General features: G+C 36.3%; 1 protein-coding gene across 11 annotated transcripts in view; it reads right to left on the reverse strand.

Moving 5' to 3' along the window:
• ATP11B (ATPase phospholipid transporting 11B (putative)) overlaps window positions 1-22,166 on the reverse strand; it is a 70,093-nt gene that overhangs the window by 19,829 nt on the left and 28,098 nt on the right. For all 11 annotated transcript variants that reach the window (XR_008578251.1, XM_054835063.1, XM_054835065.1 and 8 more), the window contains exons 9-28: window positions 21,246-21,310; window positions 20,598-20,679; window positions 19,303-19,453; window positions 16,166-16,363; window positions 15,734-15,892; window positions 15,275-15,447; window positions 14,784-14,852; window positions 13,805-13,878; window positions 13,615-13,718; window positions 13,289-13,470; window positions 12,358-12,561; window positions 11,933-12,086; window positions 9,820-9,922; window positions 8,759-8,904; window positions 7,471-7,530; window positions 7,046-7,173; window positions 6,049-6,187; window positions 2,507-2,572; window positions 2,107-2,210; window positions 1,299-1,464 (exon numbers count right to left, since the gene is read on the reverse strand). Coding sequence is in view for 10 of the 11 variants with exons in the window: in XM_054835063.1 (XP_054691038.1) it covers window positions 1,299-1,464; window positions 2,107-2,210; window positions 2,507-2,572; window positions 6,049-6,187; window positions 7,046-7,173; window positions 7,471-7,530; window positions 8,759-8,904; window positions 9,820-9,922; window positions 11,933-12,086; window positions 12,358-12,561; window positions 13,289-13,470; window positions 13,615-13,718; window positions 13,805-13,878; window positions 14,784-14,852; window positions 15,275-15,447; window positions 15,734-15,892; window positions 16,166-16,363; window positions 19,303-19,453; window positions 20,598-20,679; window positions 21,246-21,310 (2,527 nt within the window). In the remaining variant the exon portion in view is untranslated. The remainder of the gene's footprint in view (window positions 1-1,298; window positions 1,465-2,106; window positions 2,211-2,506; window positions 2,573-6,048; window positions 6,188-7,045; window positions 7,174-7,470; window positions 7,531-8,758; window positions 8,905-9,819; window positions 9,923-11,932; window positions 12,087-12,357; window positions 12,562-13,288; window positions 13,471-13,614; window positions 13,719-13,804; window positions 13,879-14,783; window positions 14,853-15,274; window positions 15,448-15,733; window positions 15,893-16,165; window positions 16,364-19,302; window positions 19,454-20,597; window positions 20,680-21,245; window positions 21,311-22,166) is intronic.

A 22,166-nucleotide genomic window follows, 5' to 3' on the forward strand; every position in this document is an offset into this window, starting at 1 on the left:
GCAACTGGGACACCACAAAATTGATATGGCACACATATAAACTGTTGACAGGTTTCAGAACGTAACTGTATATGGGATATCTTTGTCAACTGGATTCTCCATTCAGGTTCACATTTTTTTTGGCCCTATGCTATTGACCTCTCATCAGTGATCTGGAAGAAATCAACATAGCCACTTGCAGATGAGAAAAAGATGCAGAAGATAACAGGTTACTGATGTATATTATTTTGTAAACTGAATACAGCTGGGGGATTCAATCATTTCCATACTTGGCACTGATGCATGCTGTGCTGGAATATTGTGTCCACTGGTGAAATCCAAAATTCAAGATGAGGTTGAAGAATGGCGAAGATTACAGGAGAAACACAAGAATGATTAAAAGACTGGAAAATAACCTTTTTGACAGAAGATGCAAGTCCAACCTACTCATCAGTGAGAAAGTTAACTTGATCACAAACCTAACCGTGAATAAACCAAAAAATTCTTAATAGAACACTTTTCAGTTTAGCAGAAAAACTATAACAAGATGAAATGGAGAAAACTGAAACCAGAGACAGTAACTATTAGATCAATGGGTCAGGATGACTTCTCCATAACTGTCACTAAAAAGAAGAAAACACTCAAACATAGATGAGATATTGACCTAAAAGACAGCCTAATGTCAACAGACTCATTTCAAGGAGTTTTTGCAGCCTGTGTCAGGCAAAAGGGAGATTCTATTATCACAGATATCGTTAGATGTCTTCTATTAATTTACAAAAATGCCACATAGGTAATTATCTTTAATTACATAATTAACAAATACATGGCATATATGATCAAGATTTAAGAAATACTAATTAAAACAAGTCCTACTAAAGCAATTTTTAAAATTATTGTTTTCATCACATTGTAAGAACTATTCAGTGCCAATTACAGTTCAAGAGAGAGCTTCTAATTCCTAGAGAAAAATGAGAACAAGTTACCATCTTTAAAACAGGACAGAAATGCGTAATATGATCCTCTCATACAGTTGCAAGCTGAGATGCAAAAGACTGAGTGACCCCTTTATAAATAATTCTACTATTGTTAATATCAATTAAACATAAATGTTATTTCCTTGTAAAACAGTGTCCTCAATTTTGTAATTTTAAATTAGCAATTATCTTTTGAAATGAGAACATTTTTATGCATTAAACATGACAGCAATATAAGAGGATAATTAAATATCACAGGAAAGTAATTAGTTTACAGGACAGACTTTAATGAATGTGTTCTTTTAACTATTGATCAAGTTGGATACAAAAGCACAACATTACCTGAGCTTTTTCAGTACTTGTTGGTTGTAGATGTCTGTACAGCACTTTCTTCACAACATCAAGAAACAAACAAGCAACTACTATGAGGATTATGGCAAACCAAGCAGAACCACTTGACAACAGTTGAACAAATACAAAGTACATGTCCTGGGTATGTAAAAATGGCCTGAAAAGTTAAAGAAGTGGCAATTACTAACAGGAGCTTCTAGAAACAGACTCAAGCATATTTTATTTTACATCAAGCAGCAAGTCTCTCAGGATGCAGAGTTACAACTGCATGGTGTCCATGAAGTCTAGCAATCTGTTGGACCTGACCTGCAGAGAAACTCTGGGGAAGGAGGGTACCGAACTTCGGTGGGAAGCATTCTGGTTTAGTTTTAAATTGTGAAAAATCAATCAATCACCATCCTATTCCTCCAAGACCCCAAAATACAAGCAAAAATGCATTCCTTTACCAATTCAAACTCCAGCATCTTCATTTCTGTTGCAAACATTTACCTATTACATAGCACCTTTGGGAACTTATCTACTTTTTTAAAAACAAAAATGCCTTTATAGTCACAGGCTGGCAGAGACGAGTAATTCCTTGTGCCTTGAGCACAGGACAGCTTAGCAGCATTGCTCAAATTTCTGAAAGAATCACCAAAAGCGAGTGATCGCTCCAAGTTTACAAATTTATTTTGACACCTGTGACAAATGCAGAGCAACATGGTAGAACATAGTACTTCAGTGTTTTTTCATATATTCACCCATCATACATGCTATAGAAAGGAGAGGAAAAACCAACAACAAAAAAAGAATTACTCACCAGATAATTCCCCCATAAAACAAGGAGAATATGAAATAAAATACAATGGATCCCCAAGTAACAAAATGGTTTATCCATGTCCAGAAGTGAGTTTCTAGTGCCATCTAAAACAAAGATAACTTCAATGAACTTCCTTTTTCCCCCCACTTCACAGAAAATGTTAATTACTGGTCTGAATGTACTTATGAACTTTCAACTCAAACAACAAATATTGTTGTAACATGCAAAAACTACAAAGAAAAATTTTAACCACCACTGAAAGCAAACATAAAAATCACTTATCTGGAATCCTCAATAACCAATTACTTCCATTTAACTTTTGAATCAATTTTAAATTATTGCTCTATTACATATTTGCCTATATACCCAAACACAGAGAGTAATCAGTATAGCATCATACCTTCATCGTAACAGTTATAACCATAACGGTGAAGACCAAAGTACCAAATGTCCAGTTTCCAAACATCTAAGAAAATGCCAAGGCACAAATCATGGAAGAAAAAAAAAGAAAAATCAGTTAAGAGCATTCCCAGTAAGTTAGATTCTTCTCAAGTCAGCTATATTAATGAAACAAGTCCGTGGACATAAGCTTGTGACAACTAATCATCATGAAAAAGCAACAGGGATACAACACCAACTACTATAAAAAAATATAGCTTATGATAGGAGCAAAATTAACAATCTACACGTCATCTTCCTTCTTGGTTCAAAACAAATCACCACAAAGGCTACATGAAATATGAAGAAAGTCCAAAACAGTAACATGAAATGATAGGAAAATGAAGATACCAATTTGATCAATTAAGTATAAGCATCCAATAGAAAGCAAATAGTGGGTGGAAAGTATTCACTGTAACATAAGTGCGAAACACTTTGAGTTTAAACATTTCCAGATCATTTTCAACATGCAGCATCACCTGAAAGCTCACTTTTTACCTCAAGCACAATTTTACAATTCAAAAATAATGGTGTCATTCTACTTTTCAAAGAAAATTCTAAGGAAAAGACACTTTGTTTCAAGGCTAATAAACCCAAAATTAAGCTTCAATTCTAAAACACTGTATCTGTCATTTTTGTATTCTCTTGCCCATGTAAATTAAACTATCAAAACTCTGAACAAGTTCTACAACAATAAAATCTCAGCTCTGACAACCAAGCAGGGATGCTGAGTTTGTAATCTATCTACACACATGCTACTCAGACACACGCTGTCATTCTACAACAGGTCCAACCGCTCAGCTCCCGTAAGCAGTCTGGGTGCTGGAACTGAAGACGTTGCTGGTTTGTAGCTATTTTTGCCACTGACATACTGAACAAAGACCAAACCCTCAACTCAGTATTTACCGGTAGCAAACTAAGCAAGCAAGGAGAGAGGTACCACATGCAGACAGGCAAAGTCATCCTAGAGTTGATCTGTTAGTACAGCACAGAGGCAGGAAACTGGGATTCACACAGTTGTAGTCCTTGTTACAGAGCTCTGACAAAAAAAAAAATCCCAACAGCCCGATGATAAACTCACAACTGCTTTTCTCATCTTTACTCGAGGTACAAAATTGAGGCAGCCATGAGTCCGGATTTACTGATACTTTTTAAGAGCCTTGTTATAACACGTCTTCTGAAGCCTTCTATTGACTTTTCACACTGATAGCAATGTTTAACAAGCAAGGTGCTTGCTGTTAACTGCTGCAATAATAATCTTAAAGGAAAATTAAACTACTGCTCCTGAGTGACCTGTGAAAGAAAGTGTCTCTGCTAACACTGCTCTCAAGGGTCACAGAGTTAGAATGCACAACGCAAACAGGTTCTTGCCACCATTTTATTTTTGAACACATTTACACTGTGGATGCTGCATCCTTTAATCCTGTGAAGTAACAGATACAATATTTTGTATCTCCTCCTCTTCTAAACTCTTACCATTTGCCTGTTAGGTTTCAATATCTGACGACATGCACAGCATGAAAAAGGGGGGAGAAAAAAGAACTAAAAGATCAAAGTTGTTGTACAATGTGTTGAGGTAAGCCTAACAAACCACCAGCATTAACAAATTATTTACAGTCTCTTCTATTCTGCTTTGCTCCAAACTGAGAACTGTGAATAAAAACGTGAAGCCTTGCACCGCCCAACCCTGTATCACGCGTTCACACAAAGCGATCACTTCTGGAGGATCGTCACAAGAAAGTACTTCAGCAGAACACGAGTTTCTCTTTCCCTTAACTTTGGCTTTTTCAGCACACATTAAGTTTGCAAAATACTTTGTGCACTGCAGATATTTTACAGCAACACGCAGTTCTACCAGTTCCAATAACCATCTTTTAGCAAACACAGAGAGGTAGAGAGTAACTTCAAATAAATTCTAAGACCTTTTTTTTTTTTTTCTCTAAGTCACATTACAGAAAACATGAGAAGCCAAATGGCATCTGAGAACTATTTATTTATTTACAGTATGCTCATTCCCTAAGCATATTTAAAAAATCTTGACGTTAGTTTATAAAAGAAAAACCATTAAAACTGGTCTAGATTTATAGAATGTAATCTGTTCCCCAAACTAAATATTCATTACTAAATACAATGAAAAAAGTCTGTTCCTGCCTTGTGGACATTTACTAAGCAATTTTGAAGTGAGGTGCTTTGACAGTTAAGACAGATGCACCAAAACACACTGATTCATAGTGTAAAATTATTTCATTAGAAAAGCACTGAAGGCCCTTTACCAATTCACAAGAACAAAGTCACACAGCTTGTAAGAAATGACAACAGGGCACACTCACATCTCAGCTGTAAGAGACATTTTAATCTGAAGCACAATTATTTTAATGTTCTTCTCAAACATCTCATGATGAAATAGGTACTCCAGCTAGCTGCACCACCCTCCCCCTTTCTTGCTCCTTTCTCTGCAGGGATGCCAAGTACGAGTTCACATGCTCACTAATTTTAGTCACTCGACAATTCTGGCCATTGTCTGTGCATCATTAGATGCAAACCTTTTTTTTTTGTTTTCCCCCCCTAACCTTCCTGAGCTCATGCCCACTCTCTGTCACCAGGTGACCACTGTGAATAGAGCATGATGCTATTTTTGTACCTCATGTTGTAACTGGCAACTCTGTCAAGCGCTACATGAGAACCAGCAAGCACTTCTTGTCAGTAGAAAGAATGGCATAATGAGAAGCAAATGTATTTTTGCATCACTACCCCTAACAGAGAGAAAAATCAAAATCCAATTGTTCTAAATGAGGTTAACTAACTCAGAACCAGGGAAAATGAGGAAGCAGACTTGTAATGGTTTCATGCAAGCTTTAGAGTTTTTTGTACAAGATTTTTCCTGTTAACTTTAACATCTTTAAAACAGAAAGGGTCAAATTAGTATTTGATGATGTCATTAAGTTACTGACTTAAAAACATTTACTGAATAAAAAGTATGATTTAAAAGCAGTTTGCACTACTTAATTTTTAAAATTTCTGAGTAATTAAAATAACACCTTTTTAGGACAAGCTTTAAGACTTTCAGCATCTTTCAGATTTAAGCCTAATTTTATAACAGATGCTAAAACATCTGTGTGTGACACTGCAATTAAGTCCAACTCAAAATAAGTTCTGAATGAATGAATATAAATTCTCATTTACTGAAGCTATATGATTTTGACAAAAACGGTATATAAAATAAAACAAGGTTTAAGACAACTGTAACACATTTATTATCTTGAAAGATATGTTCTTCATGGACATATGCTTTCTGACAACATGTCTTACAGCTTCCACACTAAGAAATGTTTCTGGGGAGCACACACAAATATTGGCAAAGCACCTTTGGTAATTATGTAGTTCATAAAAATAAAATAAAAAAAATCTTAAGATTTTCCTGACACAAGAGGATTTTTTTTTTTTAAAATAATTAAGAAATATCACCAAAAATACAGTGGTAGAATAATTCTTATGATATTGTACCTGGCCATTTCCCAGCAGAGAAGTGTCTTCTCCCATTAGAAGATACGAGCCATAAAAGAAAACAAATGCATGAAAGAAGCCCAAGATGGTCCAGTAAAGAAATGGTTTAAATCCCAGATGGGCATTTTTACTGATGTCTCTGCAGAAATAAAACAGATTTTGGATTTCAGATTTTCTTTATATAACCCATCAGCTATTCACATTGCATGACTGCTACTGCTTTGAATAAATGTAACTTTCAGCCGCACCGAGATGCATTTAACGAATGCTGACATATGAAAAAATGCATAAATCATGGGCAAAAAAACCCTCTGAGCTCTCATGATTTGGCTCTGCTTTATACAGGGATCACCAATGGCAAGGGTCTCTAATGGGTCAAATTCAGAATAGCACAAACTAGAAATCTTCTCCCTGGAGGTGGAATTGCAAGAGGAAGAAAAAAAGTCAGGTCTCCTGATGCCTGCCCCTTGTTCTGCTGTAAAGACCTTTAGGAAAATAGAAACATCTGAGACGTTTATTTTTCACAAAAATACATACTTTTTTTTCTCCACAAAGCAGTATGCAGTGCACCATGTAGCCACTGGGAGGACATCTAATGCTATGGGAAATCATTTCCCCTCTTAATAAAGCATTTTCATGGTGATTCCCCTAACCACCGTGTCCTAGTTTTTCATTTGCATGTCTGAGTAATTTTCACCTCTTACATGTAATGAAGTAGGGCTGCTAATCACGTAAGCTGACCAAGTGCTTAATTCTCTTCCAGTCTTAGCATGACTGACATAAAAAGATGCTTCTCTTAAAATACTCATGTTAATTAACTTTTAGGATGAAAACTACATAGCTGCAGTTGTTCTTCCCTCAAGACAGTTACTAAAAATTGCATAAATTACAGGTAAAAATACTGCAGGAATGCATGATAGCAAGTTCAGACTTCTGCAGATGCCGCTGCTGTTCTAAATGATGTGTCACTGTGACAATACGTAAAAGATATACATACCGATAGAGCACAGGTTTACTCTGTAATACATGCGGATGCACATGCTGTTCAAAAAGACTGTATATGAGGACAGGCAAGGAAGTGAAACAAATATTGTACAAAGTCAGGTATACACTGTCATAGAGCGTCTGAAAACGGAAACAAAAATTATTTTGAGTCTTGTAAAGAAAAAAATTGTTTATATTTATTAAAATTTATTAGCACACTAATAGCAGCAGCAAATCATTACGTGAATTTACTAGTTAGGAAAAAAGCTATACTTGCATGATCATGTAGTAACATCAAGCTACCAAATATACAAAATTAAGCTGGATATTTAAGTGTAAAATCTGTGCTGCTCCTGTGTAGTTCTTTCCCATTTTTCTTGTTATTTATCCTGGGTGTTTCATACACATTTACCAAGATGCAAGGCATCCAGTACTTACCTGTTGTGAAAATAAACAGAAGAACTGATATAAAAATTGTGGTGTAATAAAGCACACATTCTGAAAAAAAAGAAAAAAGTGAAGGAAATGGTTAATCATGAGTATATGCCTCTCAACCCTGAAAGAAATTGCTAACTATTACAAGCTGGTAAAAATACACAGAGACAGCATAAAGCGTTTCAGCATTTTACTTGGCAAAACGAAGCAATATGCTTTGCTTGAAAGCATATTTTGTTTGTCCTTTGGGACAATGAACCTGAAAAATATAAATCATATGTGCTTGATGAACACATTTCATTATAGTACAAGTAGTATTAAAGGAGAAGAAAGAAATACATTTTCCCCTCAGTTTCTTCTTAAGAATTTCTCTGCAAAATAGTTTCCACATTTCATTTAAGAAAGCCTGTACCCTACTCATGTGTTTTTTTGCATGGGAGTAGACAAAACAGAACCCAAAACCTAACATCCACCTGTTATCTTCAAATGAAACAAACAATAGAACACAAAAAGTGGATTGGTGGCCAATGCTAGAATCACAGATAAGTTTCAAGTCAGATAGTTAATTTTGACTTCTTATCAAAACTGATGATCACGTAAACCAGTTATGAGCCTTGCGTTTCAAAGACCCCAGCCCCAGACTGAGCTCCCAGGCCTGTCCCCCCTCTTCCCTCTTGTTTATGCTCCAACAAGCTCACCCTGCTGCTCTGTGCCATAGCTCCCCAGGAGGTACCCGGAGACAACTCAGTCCCTGGTGCTGCTTACTTCCCTCGCAGTGTCTCACCTCAGGATTTCTTATGTCAAGGCTGGGAATGTTAAGCTTTCTTAAGGTGAGCCTGCCGGCAAAGAGCATGGTCTCTCCCACACGCCTTCCGCGGGCCCTTCCCTCCCTCAACTACCTCCTGTGCTCCTTTTTCCTTTTTGGAAAAATGAACGAGTTTGGTTCATATTAAATCAATAAACAAATAAGGTTATACTTTTACATCTTGCTAAGTAATGCATTTAATTTCGAGCTTGTAATACTGCTTTCAGAGAGCAAACATGTCTCCCTCCCAGCCCAGGCAAACTCATTGTGGTATATTTAAAACCCATTTCTAGAGGGAAGTACTAAACAAATTCAGAGTTAAACTACTGCATTTGGTTGTAAAATGTAAAAAAAGCCCAGAAAACATGTTTGAACAAAGATGTTTAACCTGTTCCCAACAAAAATATTAGATCTGAAATAAATTTCTTGTTGGGAAAAAGTCACACATTTTTCTGTAATCTGCATTGGCACTCTTTGAAGACTTACCTTATAAAAAAAGTACTGTACAAGGGTTGCTATTCTAATATAGTAAAAGTGCCCGTGAACAAAAAGCAACTTGGAGAGGAATTTAAACCGTGCTATTGCATAGTCACTGTTTCTTACAGCTTGCCTTCCTTCCTTGCCCATGATTCCTATAATATTTGGGAAACAAAACAGCAAACAGGTTAAATATTGTAAAAATTAAAGTTTAAAAAACCCCAACAACGTACATCTGAAGCTACAGTTCTGTTTGCCTGCACTTCAACATTATAAAGCCTTCAGCAACTTTCTGTTCTTACAATAGCAGTTTACTTACTCTGATGGGCTGACAATGCTTGGCACTTGTCACAGCTCAACACAAATTCATTTCTAAAAACTATTATTAAGGTTAGGATAGGCATACACAGATAACACAATATGTTCTTTTACAGAATAAAAGTGGCGCATGATTATATCCTGGTCTTAAAAATCATGGCCACATGATTTACATGGCAAACATCACATACACCTTTTAAACCACAAAGGGTGACAGATTGAATATCCTGATGTACCAGTATCTCATGTAAAAACCTTCAGTGAGTCTCTCAAGAGATATAATGAAAGCTGCCTCCTCAGAAACAAACTAAGAACAAATGGCATTTCTCCAATGATACAGATGTAGTGCAAACAGTGGCAGTTTAGCAAAGAAAGGTTAGAAGGTCAAGTTCACCCAGGAACGTAGAACTTGACAATGTCTGAAGTTAAGAGACATCCGTTTACAATAACTGAAGCAGAGTACTTCTGAAATTTAGCTACAGATAATCTTTGCTGTTCTTAAGGCACCATTAAGCAGGACCTCTGATTATTGGTAGACTACACAATAAACTTAAGACCTGTGAAAGCAAACAGCCTTAAATTTTAAATTTCACTAAAACTCTGCTACAACAGATGACTCAGATTAACATCCTGACATTCAGAGGTGCAAAAACGTTAGAAGTTTACCTACTTATACACACTGCTCATGATCTAATCCTCTACTGAAATTTGCATCTTATTTGCCTTTATCTCGTCTGACAAAAGAGAGTTACCTATGCCAACATGTGCTTCTTGTATCATGCTCACATCATTAGCACCATCGCCAATCGCTAATGTTATAGGTTTCTCTGGAGATGTTTTTAACAGTCGCACTACCTGGGGGAAGAAAAAAAAAAGAAAAAAAAGAGGTAGAAATTTTTTGAATTAGACAGTTTATCTACAAACCATGCCTCCAATTCCCAAGTATCTTAGCTACCTACCTGTAAATATAATTACCACATTTTATAAATGTGCACACTTGGAAAAAAAACATCTTTGGCATATCACATGCGCAAATTCACTGTTCCCGATTCCTAAGGGGTAATTATTTCAAGTACATTTAGCATTAGATCTTAGTAAGCAGCCTTAAAGAGGTAGCAAGGCTGCAGTATGTCATCCAGATCAGTCCTCAGGATATATCGAAGACTGCGGTAACTCAGACAAACATCTATGCTGAAAGGTCAAGACAAATCCTCTGACAAATTTTACCAACAGCAACCAGCAGCAGCTCTGAATGACTGACATCACGTTTTTAAACATGAAAGATGTTTAAAAAGGCTTCTGAGCCATAAAATATACAAAAATAAGTAGTGAGACCACTAGCCATATATTAACAAGCATTAAAATTAAAGGGAATGATAAGGGAAATATTAAGCTGAGTTCCAGCTTAACCTCGGAATAAACCTCACAAAAAGTATGCCTAGAGCAGAAAATCAAATACAAGGCTAGAATAAACTGCAACCCACTTCCCTCCCACGTTGTATGGCGTTTGTCTCGGTGATTTATAGACTTCAGTGTTTAAGATTAAAAAGTCACTACCACAAAAATTAGGTTTTATTGTACTTCATGACAAAACACAGGAAATAGTGGAGATTATCTGCTGGACAGGATAAGAATCAAGGAAAGTATTATTGGCTGCTATTTGCCTAATTTGGCAGTACAAAACACATTATAGATCAACTTAAATGACAAAATAAGAACAAGGACACAACACAGACAAATAACTGCACCTTAAAGAGGGGATGGAAAGAATTTCAGCTGAAGAGTATAAAGTGGACACATTCAACAAATTGCTTTTCTTGTAGTAGTCACAACCAACTTGATAACATTTTATTGAAACTAATATTATATGAAATTCTATATACAGCTGAAACGATTCTAAAGACTGCATTAAAACTCTGACTAAATGGTGGAAGGAGGAAGAGTGACCTCAAACAGGTCATTCATAGTAAAACAGCCTGCTCTCTTTTGCACTTCTAGTACCTCACATAAGGGTTTCCTAGTGCTTTAAGGTAACAAGATACCTTTTCTCCTTTTCTTTTTGACAAGCCATAAAAATACAGTGGGCAACAATGTCCTTTCAGAGATTTAATATTACTGAAAATACATGCAAAAAGCCTTTAAAGTATACAGATAAGCTAAGAGTATAATTAAAAAATACTCCAACAGAGGTATACAATTGAATATTAGTTAAAAAAAAAGGAAGAAAGCAAAAAATGGAAAAAAATCAAAAGGAAAGAATAAATAATACAGCTCTACAGAGCTTAGCTTTCTAGAGTAAAAAAATAAATTAAAAAAATCTGAATTTGAATTTTATCTGATCTGTATTTGAATAAAATTAAGTACATGTGAAAGAAAAATGGTCTTAGAAGACAGCACTAAGGCAAACCCCTCCCCAGGAGACTAGGCCCTTCTACTGGAGACTTCCCTTCTACTTCCTCCTCAAACTTGAGTATTTTTTAAATCTTTAGCGAAGCTCTTCCCCACCCCCCCCCAGCTTCATGAATTTTCAATTTAGCTTTTTTGCTTTGGAGAAGTGATGGAACAGGCAACCCAAAAGCATGCAGGTGATCAGGATAGCTACTACCTTACAGAACACTCAAGAGACTGATTAAAGGTCAGCCTTTTTTCTTGCACAGTGGCAGTATTTTGACTCTTTCCTCCACCCACTTGCAAATTTTCAAACATGGGTAGAAACTTCTGACCAAACTAGTCCAGAGCAACTGAATTTAACAAGGATTCAAAAGTCACACAAAGGGTCAGGCAAACAAACAAAACAGAAATCCTTGCCTCCTCAAAGCATGATAAAAACACCTACAAGACAATCCTGATTATATTTTCACTTACCTTTGCTTTCTGAAGGGGTGCCATGCGACAGCACAACACTGCAGAACAGTTTTTGCAAACTTCCATGAACAGTTTTTCATGTTCCCTGAGTGCAAGAGAGAGGCTGGTCCCATCCACAACCAGTCCATGCTGGATAACATGGTCTTCCTTTATTCTATTCAAGGACAAAAATGTTGGCTTTGTATTGGTGTAAGGGGAAAAGTTAAATTTTGTTATGAACTATGCAGTTGCCCATACAACAAACAAAGAAGTTAGCCTGTTAGACAGACTGCTTCTTCAAGTCTGCTATTATATTAACAAACAGATTTCTAAAAAGGCAAATTCATGTGTTTGGCACATACATCAAAGAGATTGTTGTAAAATTAGAAAATAAAAGCAAACAAGCTAAGAACATCACTGAGATATTGACATCTCGGGCATTTTACCTTTTGGCTAGCTGTCTCAGTTGCTCTGCGCAGGTACTGTCTGACTTGTGCTGCACAAGCTCAAGGATGTTCATGGTTCTATGAAAGTGTCCACATGATAAACTGACACTAACAGCCGTTTCGTGCTTATCTCCAGTGAGTACCCACACTTTGATACCAGCCAACCTGAGAGCTTCTATAGTTTCTTGGACTTTCTCCTGCAGTCTAGAAACAAGAGAAGTCTTAAATAACCAATTAAACACTTCAAAAAGAGAGCTCACGCTGTAATTCCATGTTACTCCTGTAACCCCACTGTCATGATGACTTAAGACTGCATTTCCAATGTTACATATATTTTCAGAGCATCGTAGTCTGGCAGATGACATTCTGTTACCAGCAATAAAACAAAGGCCTTGATGAAACAAAAACTCAACTTCAATCCTGCTAAGCGATCAAAACTTTGTAATAAGCACATCTTAATTTAAATTAGGTGCCATTGCTGCATTTGAGAACCTTTAAAACAGTCCACAACAATTACTATCTACTCTGGTAAAGCTTTTAAGTGCTCCATCTGTACACGGCAGTGTACAACACACCGTCTGACCTACAGAACATATACTACGCAAGCAGAATGCCTTGTAAAGTAGCTATGTATAAAAGTTCTCCCAAGGAATTAGCCATTACCCTAAATATTTACTGCAATTATGCTGTTTCACATAGTGTGCCTCATCAGGAGAGATTTAACGTATGTCATCATTATTAAGCCAAAATCAGTTGGTAGAACACGTTTTGCATGCTCCTCAATCCAAAGAGTGGTAAACATGCTAAGCAAGAATAGCAAAGAACTTTTGCTGGTGGCAGGAGAGTTTTTCATGGCACGCATCATATTTCAGTTATAAATCCTAAACTTGCTATGTTTTTGAGTTTAGTTAGCAGAAACTCCATTGCATACTTGTCTTCTACTCCTGTAGCCCCAAGTAATTCCAGGTCCCTTTCTATGAAGTTGAATACATCTGCTAATCTTTCTTCCCGTTGTTGTAAGGCAGTCCTGGCCTCCTGAAGGCGTTTGCCAATTTCTTGATACTCCTCAGGTGTGAATCTTCTGTAGGCTACACACAAAGTTCTTAGTCCTTTCTGTAAGAAAATAAAAAAGACTACGTTCAGAGCAGACAAGATTCTGATCTAACAAGGCGTCACCTGCAATTTGTTCAGTTCAAGTCACAGAATTTGGACTGGAAGAATTTTCTTCCAATCAGTTGGGCAAACATATGCACTTACCAAAGCAAATTCATCCACATGTACCCTTGTTTTGTCTATTTCTCCACTCTTACTACGAGGAAGAATGGAAGATTCTGCTCCCTTTGTGAATAAAAGCTTTTCCCCTAAAAAGTAAAATAGAACAGAAGTTAAGAATACATACTATTTAAGAAGTTCTCAACTGCAGCTTGTGCAACTTCTGATCGCTTACCTGAGGGACTCTCTACAATGACGCTCATTCGTCTGCGATTTGGGTCAAACTCCAAAACATGAAGCAATTTATACCTGTATTTTGTGTTTTAAAAGAAGAGGGAAGGGGAAGAAAACATCTTTAGAAATAAATTTCCAGAGACAATTACTTATAAATATACACTTAACCCAGAGAGCTTTCCCCAGTGTCATTTTTATATAGAAACCCTATATGCTACCACTGTTGAGCAACAATCACTGTTATTGGTGTTTGTGCAATTGATTGCTTTTCATATACATTTAATTCCATTCTACAAGAATAAAAGGTTCTTCTACCAGTAGCAATAGTTTCTTGAACACTAGGCTTTACATCTGGAGATTACAATCAGCTCCTACCTATTCCTTTATCCTTCTATCATTACTTCAGGCATAACTTTGAAAACTGTATTTTATTTCTAACACTTGTAAACAAGCTACACAGTCAAGGAGTATATGTTCCCTGATAACTGGACTATTTTTTGTTATGTTACTACTAGCTTAGATCACATAGATAAAAGGTGTAACAACATACCACAGATATACGATTATCTATAATATTTCTACTCTTTTTGGGAAAGTTTAAAATATGTAATTAGATTATGCATACATTAGACCAATTCTGGGAACTTCTAGAGCTTAAAGCACAAACTGTAAGACTTGAATAAGCAATCCGGTTTTCCAGCTCTACTACAATCTCAGCCTCTGAGGAACAGGCAAAGATATAAACTGTTATAATGCACACCTACACAGAGGAACTCACACAAAATTCTTACATCTCAGTTTCAATTGGTAAGGAATAAGATGCAAGATGTCTTGAAGACATCAAGGGAAAAGCATTAACAAGAACACACTGTGGAAAGACAAGGTTTTCTATGAACAGAGAGGATTACGAGGAGAACATTATATTAATCTTCACTACTGTTCTGTCCTTCAAAAGAAAAATGAGGAATAAAACCAAGTACCTTTCTGGTTTTCCAAGGCTTTTTACTTCCATAGTGTCCCCACTGGTTCCAGTAAATACTACTCCAACCCTAAAAGGAAAAGAAAACATACATTTAATTGTCACTTTAGCCATAATGGCTACTGATTGCTGGGGGCATGGCGAAGAAAAGAAAATAAGAGGGAGACTCTTACACCCCATTAATGCTCTCTATTTCTAGACAAAATGAAGAATGCCCACTTCCAACAATGTTTTAATAGCAACAATGTTTTAATAGCAACATACTATGTCCCCTATCATTTCTCAGTGATTTACAGAAATATTTTAAATCATCACTTTAAAATACACAAAAACCTAGGCATATACTATTTTTGTATGTTTTCACAGTAAACTGACAGTGCCAGGCCCTGGGCTTTACAATCTTTCTGAGCAGTATTTATGGTTGCTTTTACCACAAATTGCCTGCCCTAGTAGGCAATTTCTACATTAGACAGTTTCGGCAGTCCAACTCACCGGCTTGCAGCTTCAACTAAAGCTTTCTCATCAGGTGAAGAAGCATAATACTCCAATGGGGATGCTATTCCATTGGCGTGCCAGGGACCATCGGCACCATCTGTTTGATCTGCATTGATCTGTACTGTATGACAAAGACAAACTGCTTTCAAGAAGAGTTCTTCCTCTTTCATCTGTAAGAAAGAAAAAACTTTATTTGTAGCATTTAGGTATCAACCCAGTTTTGAACATACTTAATAAAAAATATGATTTTACTTAAAAATCTGTCAAGTATTCCATGTTAAATAATCACATCTCAACATGTTTAATAAATATTACCTGTTCAGTAACACTTAATGGCTTCAAACTATTCAGAAATCCTGATGTTCTAAACAAATGCTAATGCTAGAAGAATATTCCTCTGAAATAAAACACTTTCTATCTAGAATGCCTAATGGGGAGGGAAAAAAAAATTCTTACCAAACTATGCCTATTTCCATCTGGAGAATCTTCAGAAAACCCCTCTGGAGTTAGTTTACCATTGACCTCTTGGTACTTTATGCCATTAATGGAGCACTCCCGAAACTGCATCTCATTTTCAGTTAATGTACCGGTTTTGTCTGTAAACACATACTCTACCTTTTGCAAAATAAAACAAAACACAGACTTGGAGTTGCATATACTTGTTAGAAGAAAGAAAAAAAAAAATTCTCAACTCACACTCTCCACACCTTTTTTTGATCATGTGAAAACTAACTTCTCCCATCAGATATTTTATATCTTATTTTCAAATTAATCAGAAATCAAAGCACAACCAATAAAGAGTCTGCAGTAATGAATTTTAATAGCAAAAAAGAAGTAGAAAATAGAAGGTTAAAAAAAAAAAAAGAGATAAAGTATTTTTTACTCTACCTGTCCCAATTCCTCATTGAGGTCTGAAGTATTTACTTGTGCTCTCTGGTTTGTTTCTTCATGATAGAGGTCAAGATCCCAGCCAATAAAAAAGGATCCAAGAAATTTCTGCATCTCAACAGTCACATAAAGTGAAATAGGTATGATAAAATTGTAAAGTACCAGAAAAGCAAGAAAATCAGAAATAAATCTCAGAATCTACAAGAGAAAAAGAGAAAATGTAAATATTACTGCAGTGATCAAGTGAAACATGGTTTCTTAGTTATGTTTCAACATGTATGAAAATGAAAAATTGACAGAGCTAGAGGAGACCAAGTCCCACGTACACATGAGAGAGAACACACACAGTGACAATGCTGGCATTGCCAGGTTGCCCCAGTAATGAGCCTTCAGACTGATGCAAAAAGACTGCCTTAAGCTACAACTGGATGTTTCAGTTCTCAAGCTCATTAATTTTTGTCCTTTCTACTGAATCTGTCAGGAGGGCTGCCAATTAATAGTAATTGTCATGGTGATTGTTTTCAAACAGGTCTCTTGAAAAAGTTGGGTCTGAAAAAACTGATGTGTTCCCCGTTCCAAACAGCACCATTCATTGGCTTTGCTAATGAACCATAAATGGTGAAGGCAAAAAACTGATAGTCCACCGTGTGGTCAGAGGAATCTGCAAGTTTTCCGTATTGGTTTAGGGCAGCAGAGCGACAAGAGGGTTCCTGTCTACTGGCATACCCCAGTGACATGGGTGATCCAGACTACACGACAAGAAAGAGCATCATCTCAAATCATTGTGTTCAAGACATATCTTTCAGGTAAACAGCAATGTAATAGGATAGAAATTTCTCTTTATTAGGTATGACAATTTTAACAAACTCTGAAATGCAACATTATGGTCTCTTTGAAGTCGGTTTTGCATTTGCACAACAAACTCAGTATCTAAATTGTACTTTGGGAAGACTCTTACCAACACTTGAATATCGAGCAAGGGGGATCAGAGATGAAAAAAACCTGGGACATCTCTTTCAACTCTACCAGATATTGGTGTAGGAAAACATTTTGGAAAAAAAAGAGTATAAAAGTAGTCAACAGTTTGCAAAGCTAAATAATGTGTGTTCTTCCTAATTAGGGAGTATTGCATTATTTAATTAATAGAAGTCAGTACCACTGATGAAGATGCTTTCGAAAATCTCACGAAGTTCTTGCCTTAAGAGATCTTCCAAACTAAACCAGACAAGATAAAGTACCTAAAGGAGCCTACAAGAAAGCTGGAACGGGACTGTTTACAAGGACATGTAGTGATAGGACAAGAGGTAATGGCTTTAAACTAAAAGAGGGTAGATTCAGATTAGATATTAGTAAGACTTTTTTTTTTTTTTTTTTTTATGATGAACGTTGCCCAGGAGAAGTTCTGGATGTCCCATCCCTGGAAGTGTTCAAGGCCAGGTTGGATGGGACTTTGAGCAACCTGGTCTAGTAGAGGGGTTGCAACTAGATGACCTTTAAGGTCCCTTCCAACCCAAACTATTCTATGATTTTAGGATTGAGAGCAGTAATTCACTTAAGAGAAGATATACTGAGAAGAAGTGACAATTACTAAGGTTAGCAAGTTTATTAAAGTACTGTCTATTAAATACCAAACAGGACAGATGACCAGAGAAAGCACTCCAAGTAAGGGAGTCAGCACATTAGGAAATGCAAAGCAGATTATGGAAGTAAACAAGGGAGAGAAAAACTAAGACATGATAGAAGGAGAGTGACATTGCTCTGTATGCTCCTGAAAGCAAAAGGTAAAGGGATGGAAAGGTTGAGTAAATACATATCCCAATTCTATTCGGAACTGAAGAGGCTCCACAGGTTAGTTTAACTTACAAAGCAACTACTTCAAATTAAGAGGAGTAAAAATTTACTTGACTGACCACTTCACATAGCTGGAAGTGAATTAGGTGGGTGCAGGTACTAAAAATAAGTCACTAAACAATTTGAAAACTTTTAAATTCATTTAGTACTTTTCAACAGTGACACACTTAAATAAGATATTAGAATGTATTAAAAAGGTTTTGATAACTGTAGAGATAATCTGAATTAATAATTTTCATTAAAACACAGCATTAAGATAAAGACATTTTTTCCAGTTAAACCACAAAAACACTTCACATGACGAGCTTCTGAGAAAGTTGCATGTTCTACTGTAATGCCAATAAACTCTTAACTCTCCCTGAATCAAAGACAGTCTCAAATTACTTCTCTTTCCTTCCTGAACCACTATGTAGTAACTGTAAGTCACGCTCTACTTACGAAGCAAACCAGAACTCTCCTGACTTGGGATTTGGACCTTTTTGCACACATGGTGCCTAGTGAGTGCGTTCAATTCTCAAGGCTCTGGGAAATGAGGAGAGTGTGGGGGGGTGGATGTTAGACATCTGACACCACATCAGATGTAGAAACTGTATTTCAAATTGTTCTGTGCTCTGAAAACAGTCTCTACTTAGAATGAGCTCCAACCAGCTCCTGAACTGCTTTGGAATAAGGCAGACTCATACAGAAATCAAAATTTAAACGCAACACAGAAAAATACAGAATGATTAAAAGAAAGGCACTTCTCAGAACAGTAGACTTAAGGAACACTTCAAAGTATCCCTCCAATCTCTACAGAAAAGTGAGAAGGCAAGCAGGAGCTTGAGTAAAATTACAGCCTTACAAAACTGTCTGAACAATCTCAACATCACAGAATGTCTAAAATGCCTGAACTGTGAAATCACTGCAATAGAAAGTGCAGAAGAACAGCTGCCCTCCTCTTCTTTTCATTTAAGGAATGACAAGAGACACCCAGAAGAACAACAACTATAATAAAAATATAGAACATCAGAAATATGTCCTAACCCACCCCAAAAATTTCAAAAAGCTTGGTCTTTCCATAAAGGAATAAAAAGTCCAACAGGTAACAGAGGTAAGATATTTCTACACAAGGGTGAGGCTACATAGGACTAACTCTCTTAAAAATATGGAGACAAAAACATACAGACTTGCAAGTGGTCATGTGGTAGTTACACCTAAATCCAAGAATAGGGACATAAAAAAATATCACATTCAGTTTATAGTGGTTGAGGGTTCCACAGATATACAACTGTGCAGAGCTACATTACCTTACTGCTGTTTCTTTCATGCTCTGTTTTTTCATTGTACCAAGGCTCATCCCATTTTTCTTCAGCTTGCCATGCATACTTTAAAATAGTACTCAGAATGGCTTCAAAGAGGAGGATTATTAGATAAATAATCAAAAAGGAATTCATGGACCTACAAAGAAGGGAAAAAAAAAAAAAGGAACTTCAGTCTATGTTACTTAATCTGTTGACACACTGTGGTTATATGAATGGATCAAAAACTTATTGGACAATTTTTTTTCCAAATGTTTCCTCTGTTTGACACAGATATAAAGTTTCTGTGACAAACAAGCAACAGCAGTGAAAAGAAATCCTACATCTCACTAAGATACACTCTACGTATGAAAACTAGATTAAGGTGCAAGAATACTCAACAGTTGACTTGTGTCACACCTGTTGTCCAAGATTTTGGGGACTGACTTATCCTTCCCTGAGTATCTAGCAAGGCTGTGATTGCCAAACTTGTGTCTATATTCTGTAATGCCAACCAGACCATCTTTCCAACCCTTGCTTTGACGACTAAACTTTTCTTGTGTGCTCTACAGTTCTATTTGTATATGGCTACAGAAGAATAATCAATCTCAGATTTTTAGTAACTGGAAAAACAGCAACATATCATAACTCCTTTTCCTTTTAAAATAATTCAGGAGGTTCAACATATAAATCTCTATTACAGTAACACCCATCCCATAACTACGAGCAAAGATTTTTAAAACTGAGCCTGTGACTTGTGCTAGAAGCAAGATTCATTGCAAAACAGTCTAAAGGATATAGCCCATTCAGATACACGTGAAACAAAGCTATCTTCCACTATATCAAATACTAAGGATTCAGGAGAAAGATTTGTAATCAATTAAGACTTCATTTCAATCCATCCTCTTTAAAGGCATGATGCAGTTTTACAGTAAACGATGACCAGAACAGAAGAGGCTGGGACTATTGTGAAAACTATCTTTAAGCATATAGTTCAAGCAACATTTCACCTATTGTTAAGTGTCCTCCACAACTCAGAAAAATAAACCTCCTGAACTAACTTCTTCCGGTTTAGTCCTTTTTATGCTTGGGTATTTCAGCTTTGTACTCTACTGAAAGATTCAATAAAGGATGAAATATCAAGAAACGGATTTTATCTTTATAGTTTCCTGCTGAAGGCAAAGCAATTACGCTCTCTTCCCTTGCCTACAACCCAATGATGCGATCATCCAGGTTTTAAAGTTACCAAGGAAAAACTAAGTTAAAACTCTACAAATAAGAAAGATATTAGAAAATAAACATACTTTTCTACTGCTGACCGTTTCTGAGATTTACTCTTGTAATTTAATGCCATCTTTGTCTCCATACCTGTATACACTGCAACACCTGGGAAGGAAAGGGAGGGGGAAAGAGTTACACTTTATTTTCTGCATCTATATAAAAGTTTTTCATTTTAAGAGACATAGAATAAAAAACAAGATGTGACATTACTTTTGTGTTTACTTTATTACAATGGTGAGACAGTATTTTGTAAGTATTTGCAATATTCTGCTTTAGTAAAACAGTACTACTGAAATAATTTTAACACCTACGAAACCGCTGTTCATTATTATGACTGTACTGCTCTTCAATATGTATTTTATGGAAATCAGAATGGTAACTCTCAAGAGAAAGTCTTGAACAATGGGTAACAGTAACAACAGTCATTTATGCATTGAAGTTAAGTTATTCCTTTATCAAACCACTTCAAATATTTTCATAGAGTGGAGCTGGAACTTTATATCCTTAGAGATTCTTCAGCATAATATCATTACTTTCATCTATAATCATATCCCCTCAGGTAACAGTCAGTAAGATTATCAGAATTTCTTCAGTGCAAGTAGAATTAAAGCACAGTTCATTAACATGTTTTAAGAAGAGAATACTCTTTAAAGATTTAGGTGTCTACAAACCAAATATTTCTTTAGTGTTTTTTAATCTTGCTCCACGAAGTAAGAGACTTTCAGGCCCAAGAGGTCTAAAAAGAAACAAACATATCGGTATTTACAAATTAGTTGTTCTGTATTCTGTAGGACTAGTGAAATCCTGTTTCCTATGCAGAGTTGTCCTACATCCCCTGTGAATTCCTACTGCAACAACTCCAACCCCACCCTCATTTAGGTCCATCTTCAATCCTCTTACCCCTTCTTACCACACCTCACCCACGAATCTCCGCAGAGCTCTCTGTTTCCTTTCATGTCTCCTTTGGTCCCTGCCACACTCTCCCCTATCCCATAACCAGCGATTGAACTAAATATACCAAATGGCTGGTTCAGAGAGACCTGCAAGTTACTTGAGAAGCCAGCAGACAAAATACCTGTGGAGCTCACAATGCAACAATAGTGCTATTTCAGGTTTGGCTTTTTTACCTATCTTACTTCTACCCTTCTGTCAAACTGAAATGATTGAGCAAGTTCAAAAGCTATTCATACCAGAGAAACAACCACCACCACAACAGTGCAAGTTCTGCTTCCTAACACAAGAGTAAAATGTCATGATTTTTTTTCTCATATCTATTACACCAGCATAATACATTCATTTGCCAAAGTTAACTGTAAACAGCGCTGTAAAAATAAAGGTCATATAAGGTTAGAGCCATATGTTCTATTCCAGCAGCTGTATCATCTTTAGAAACTGCCACCATGGTTGGTTTGAAATAAATAATAAATAAAAAAAGTGCATTCACTATTTTTGCCAGTGTTTCAAATGAAAGCACAAACTGAACAACTGCAGCTGGCAGGTTGACATGCTAGGTATAAGCAAAAGAATTAAAAATCATATATGAAGTGCTAGAGCATACAATCCCTTGGGTTTGTCTTACTTTTCCATTAGCT

The sequence above is a fragment of the Grus americana genome, chromosome 9 (assembly GCF_028858705.1).
Source record: "Grus americana isolate bGruAme1 chromosome 9, bGruAme1.mat, whole genome shotgun sequence".
NCBI classification, from domain to species: Eukaryota; Metazoa; Chordata; class Aves; order Gruiformes; family Gruidae; genus Grus; species Grus americana.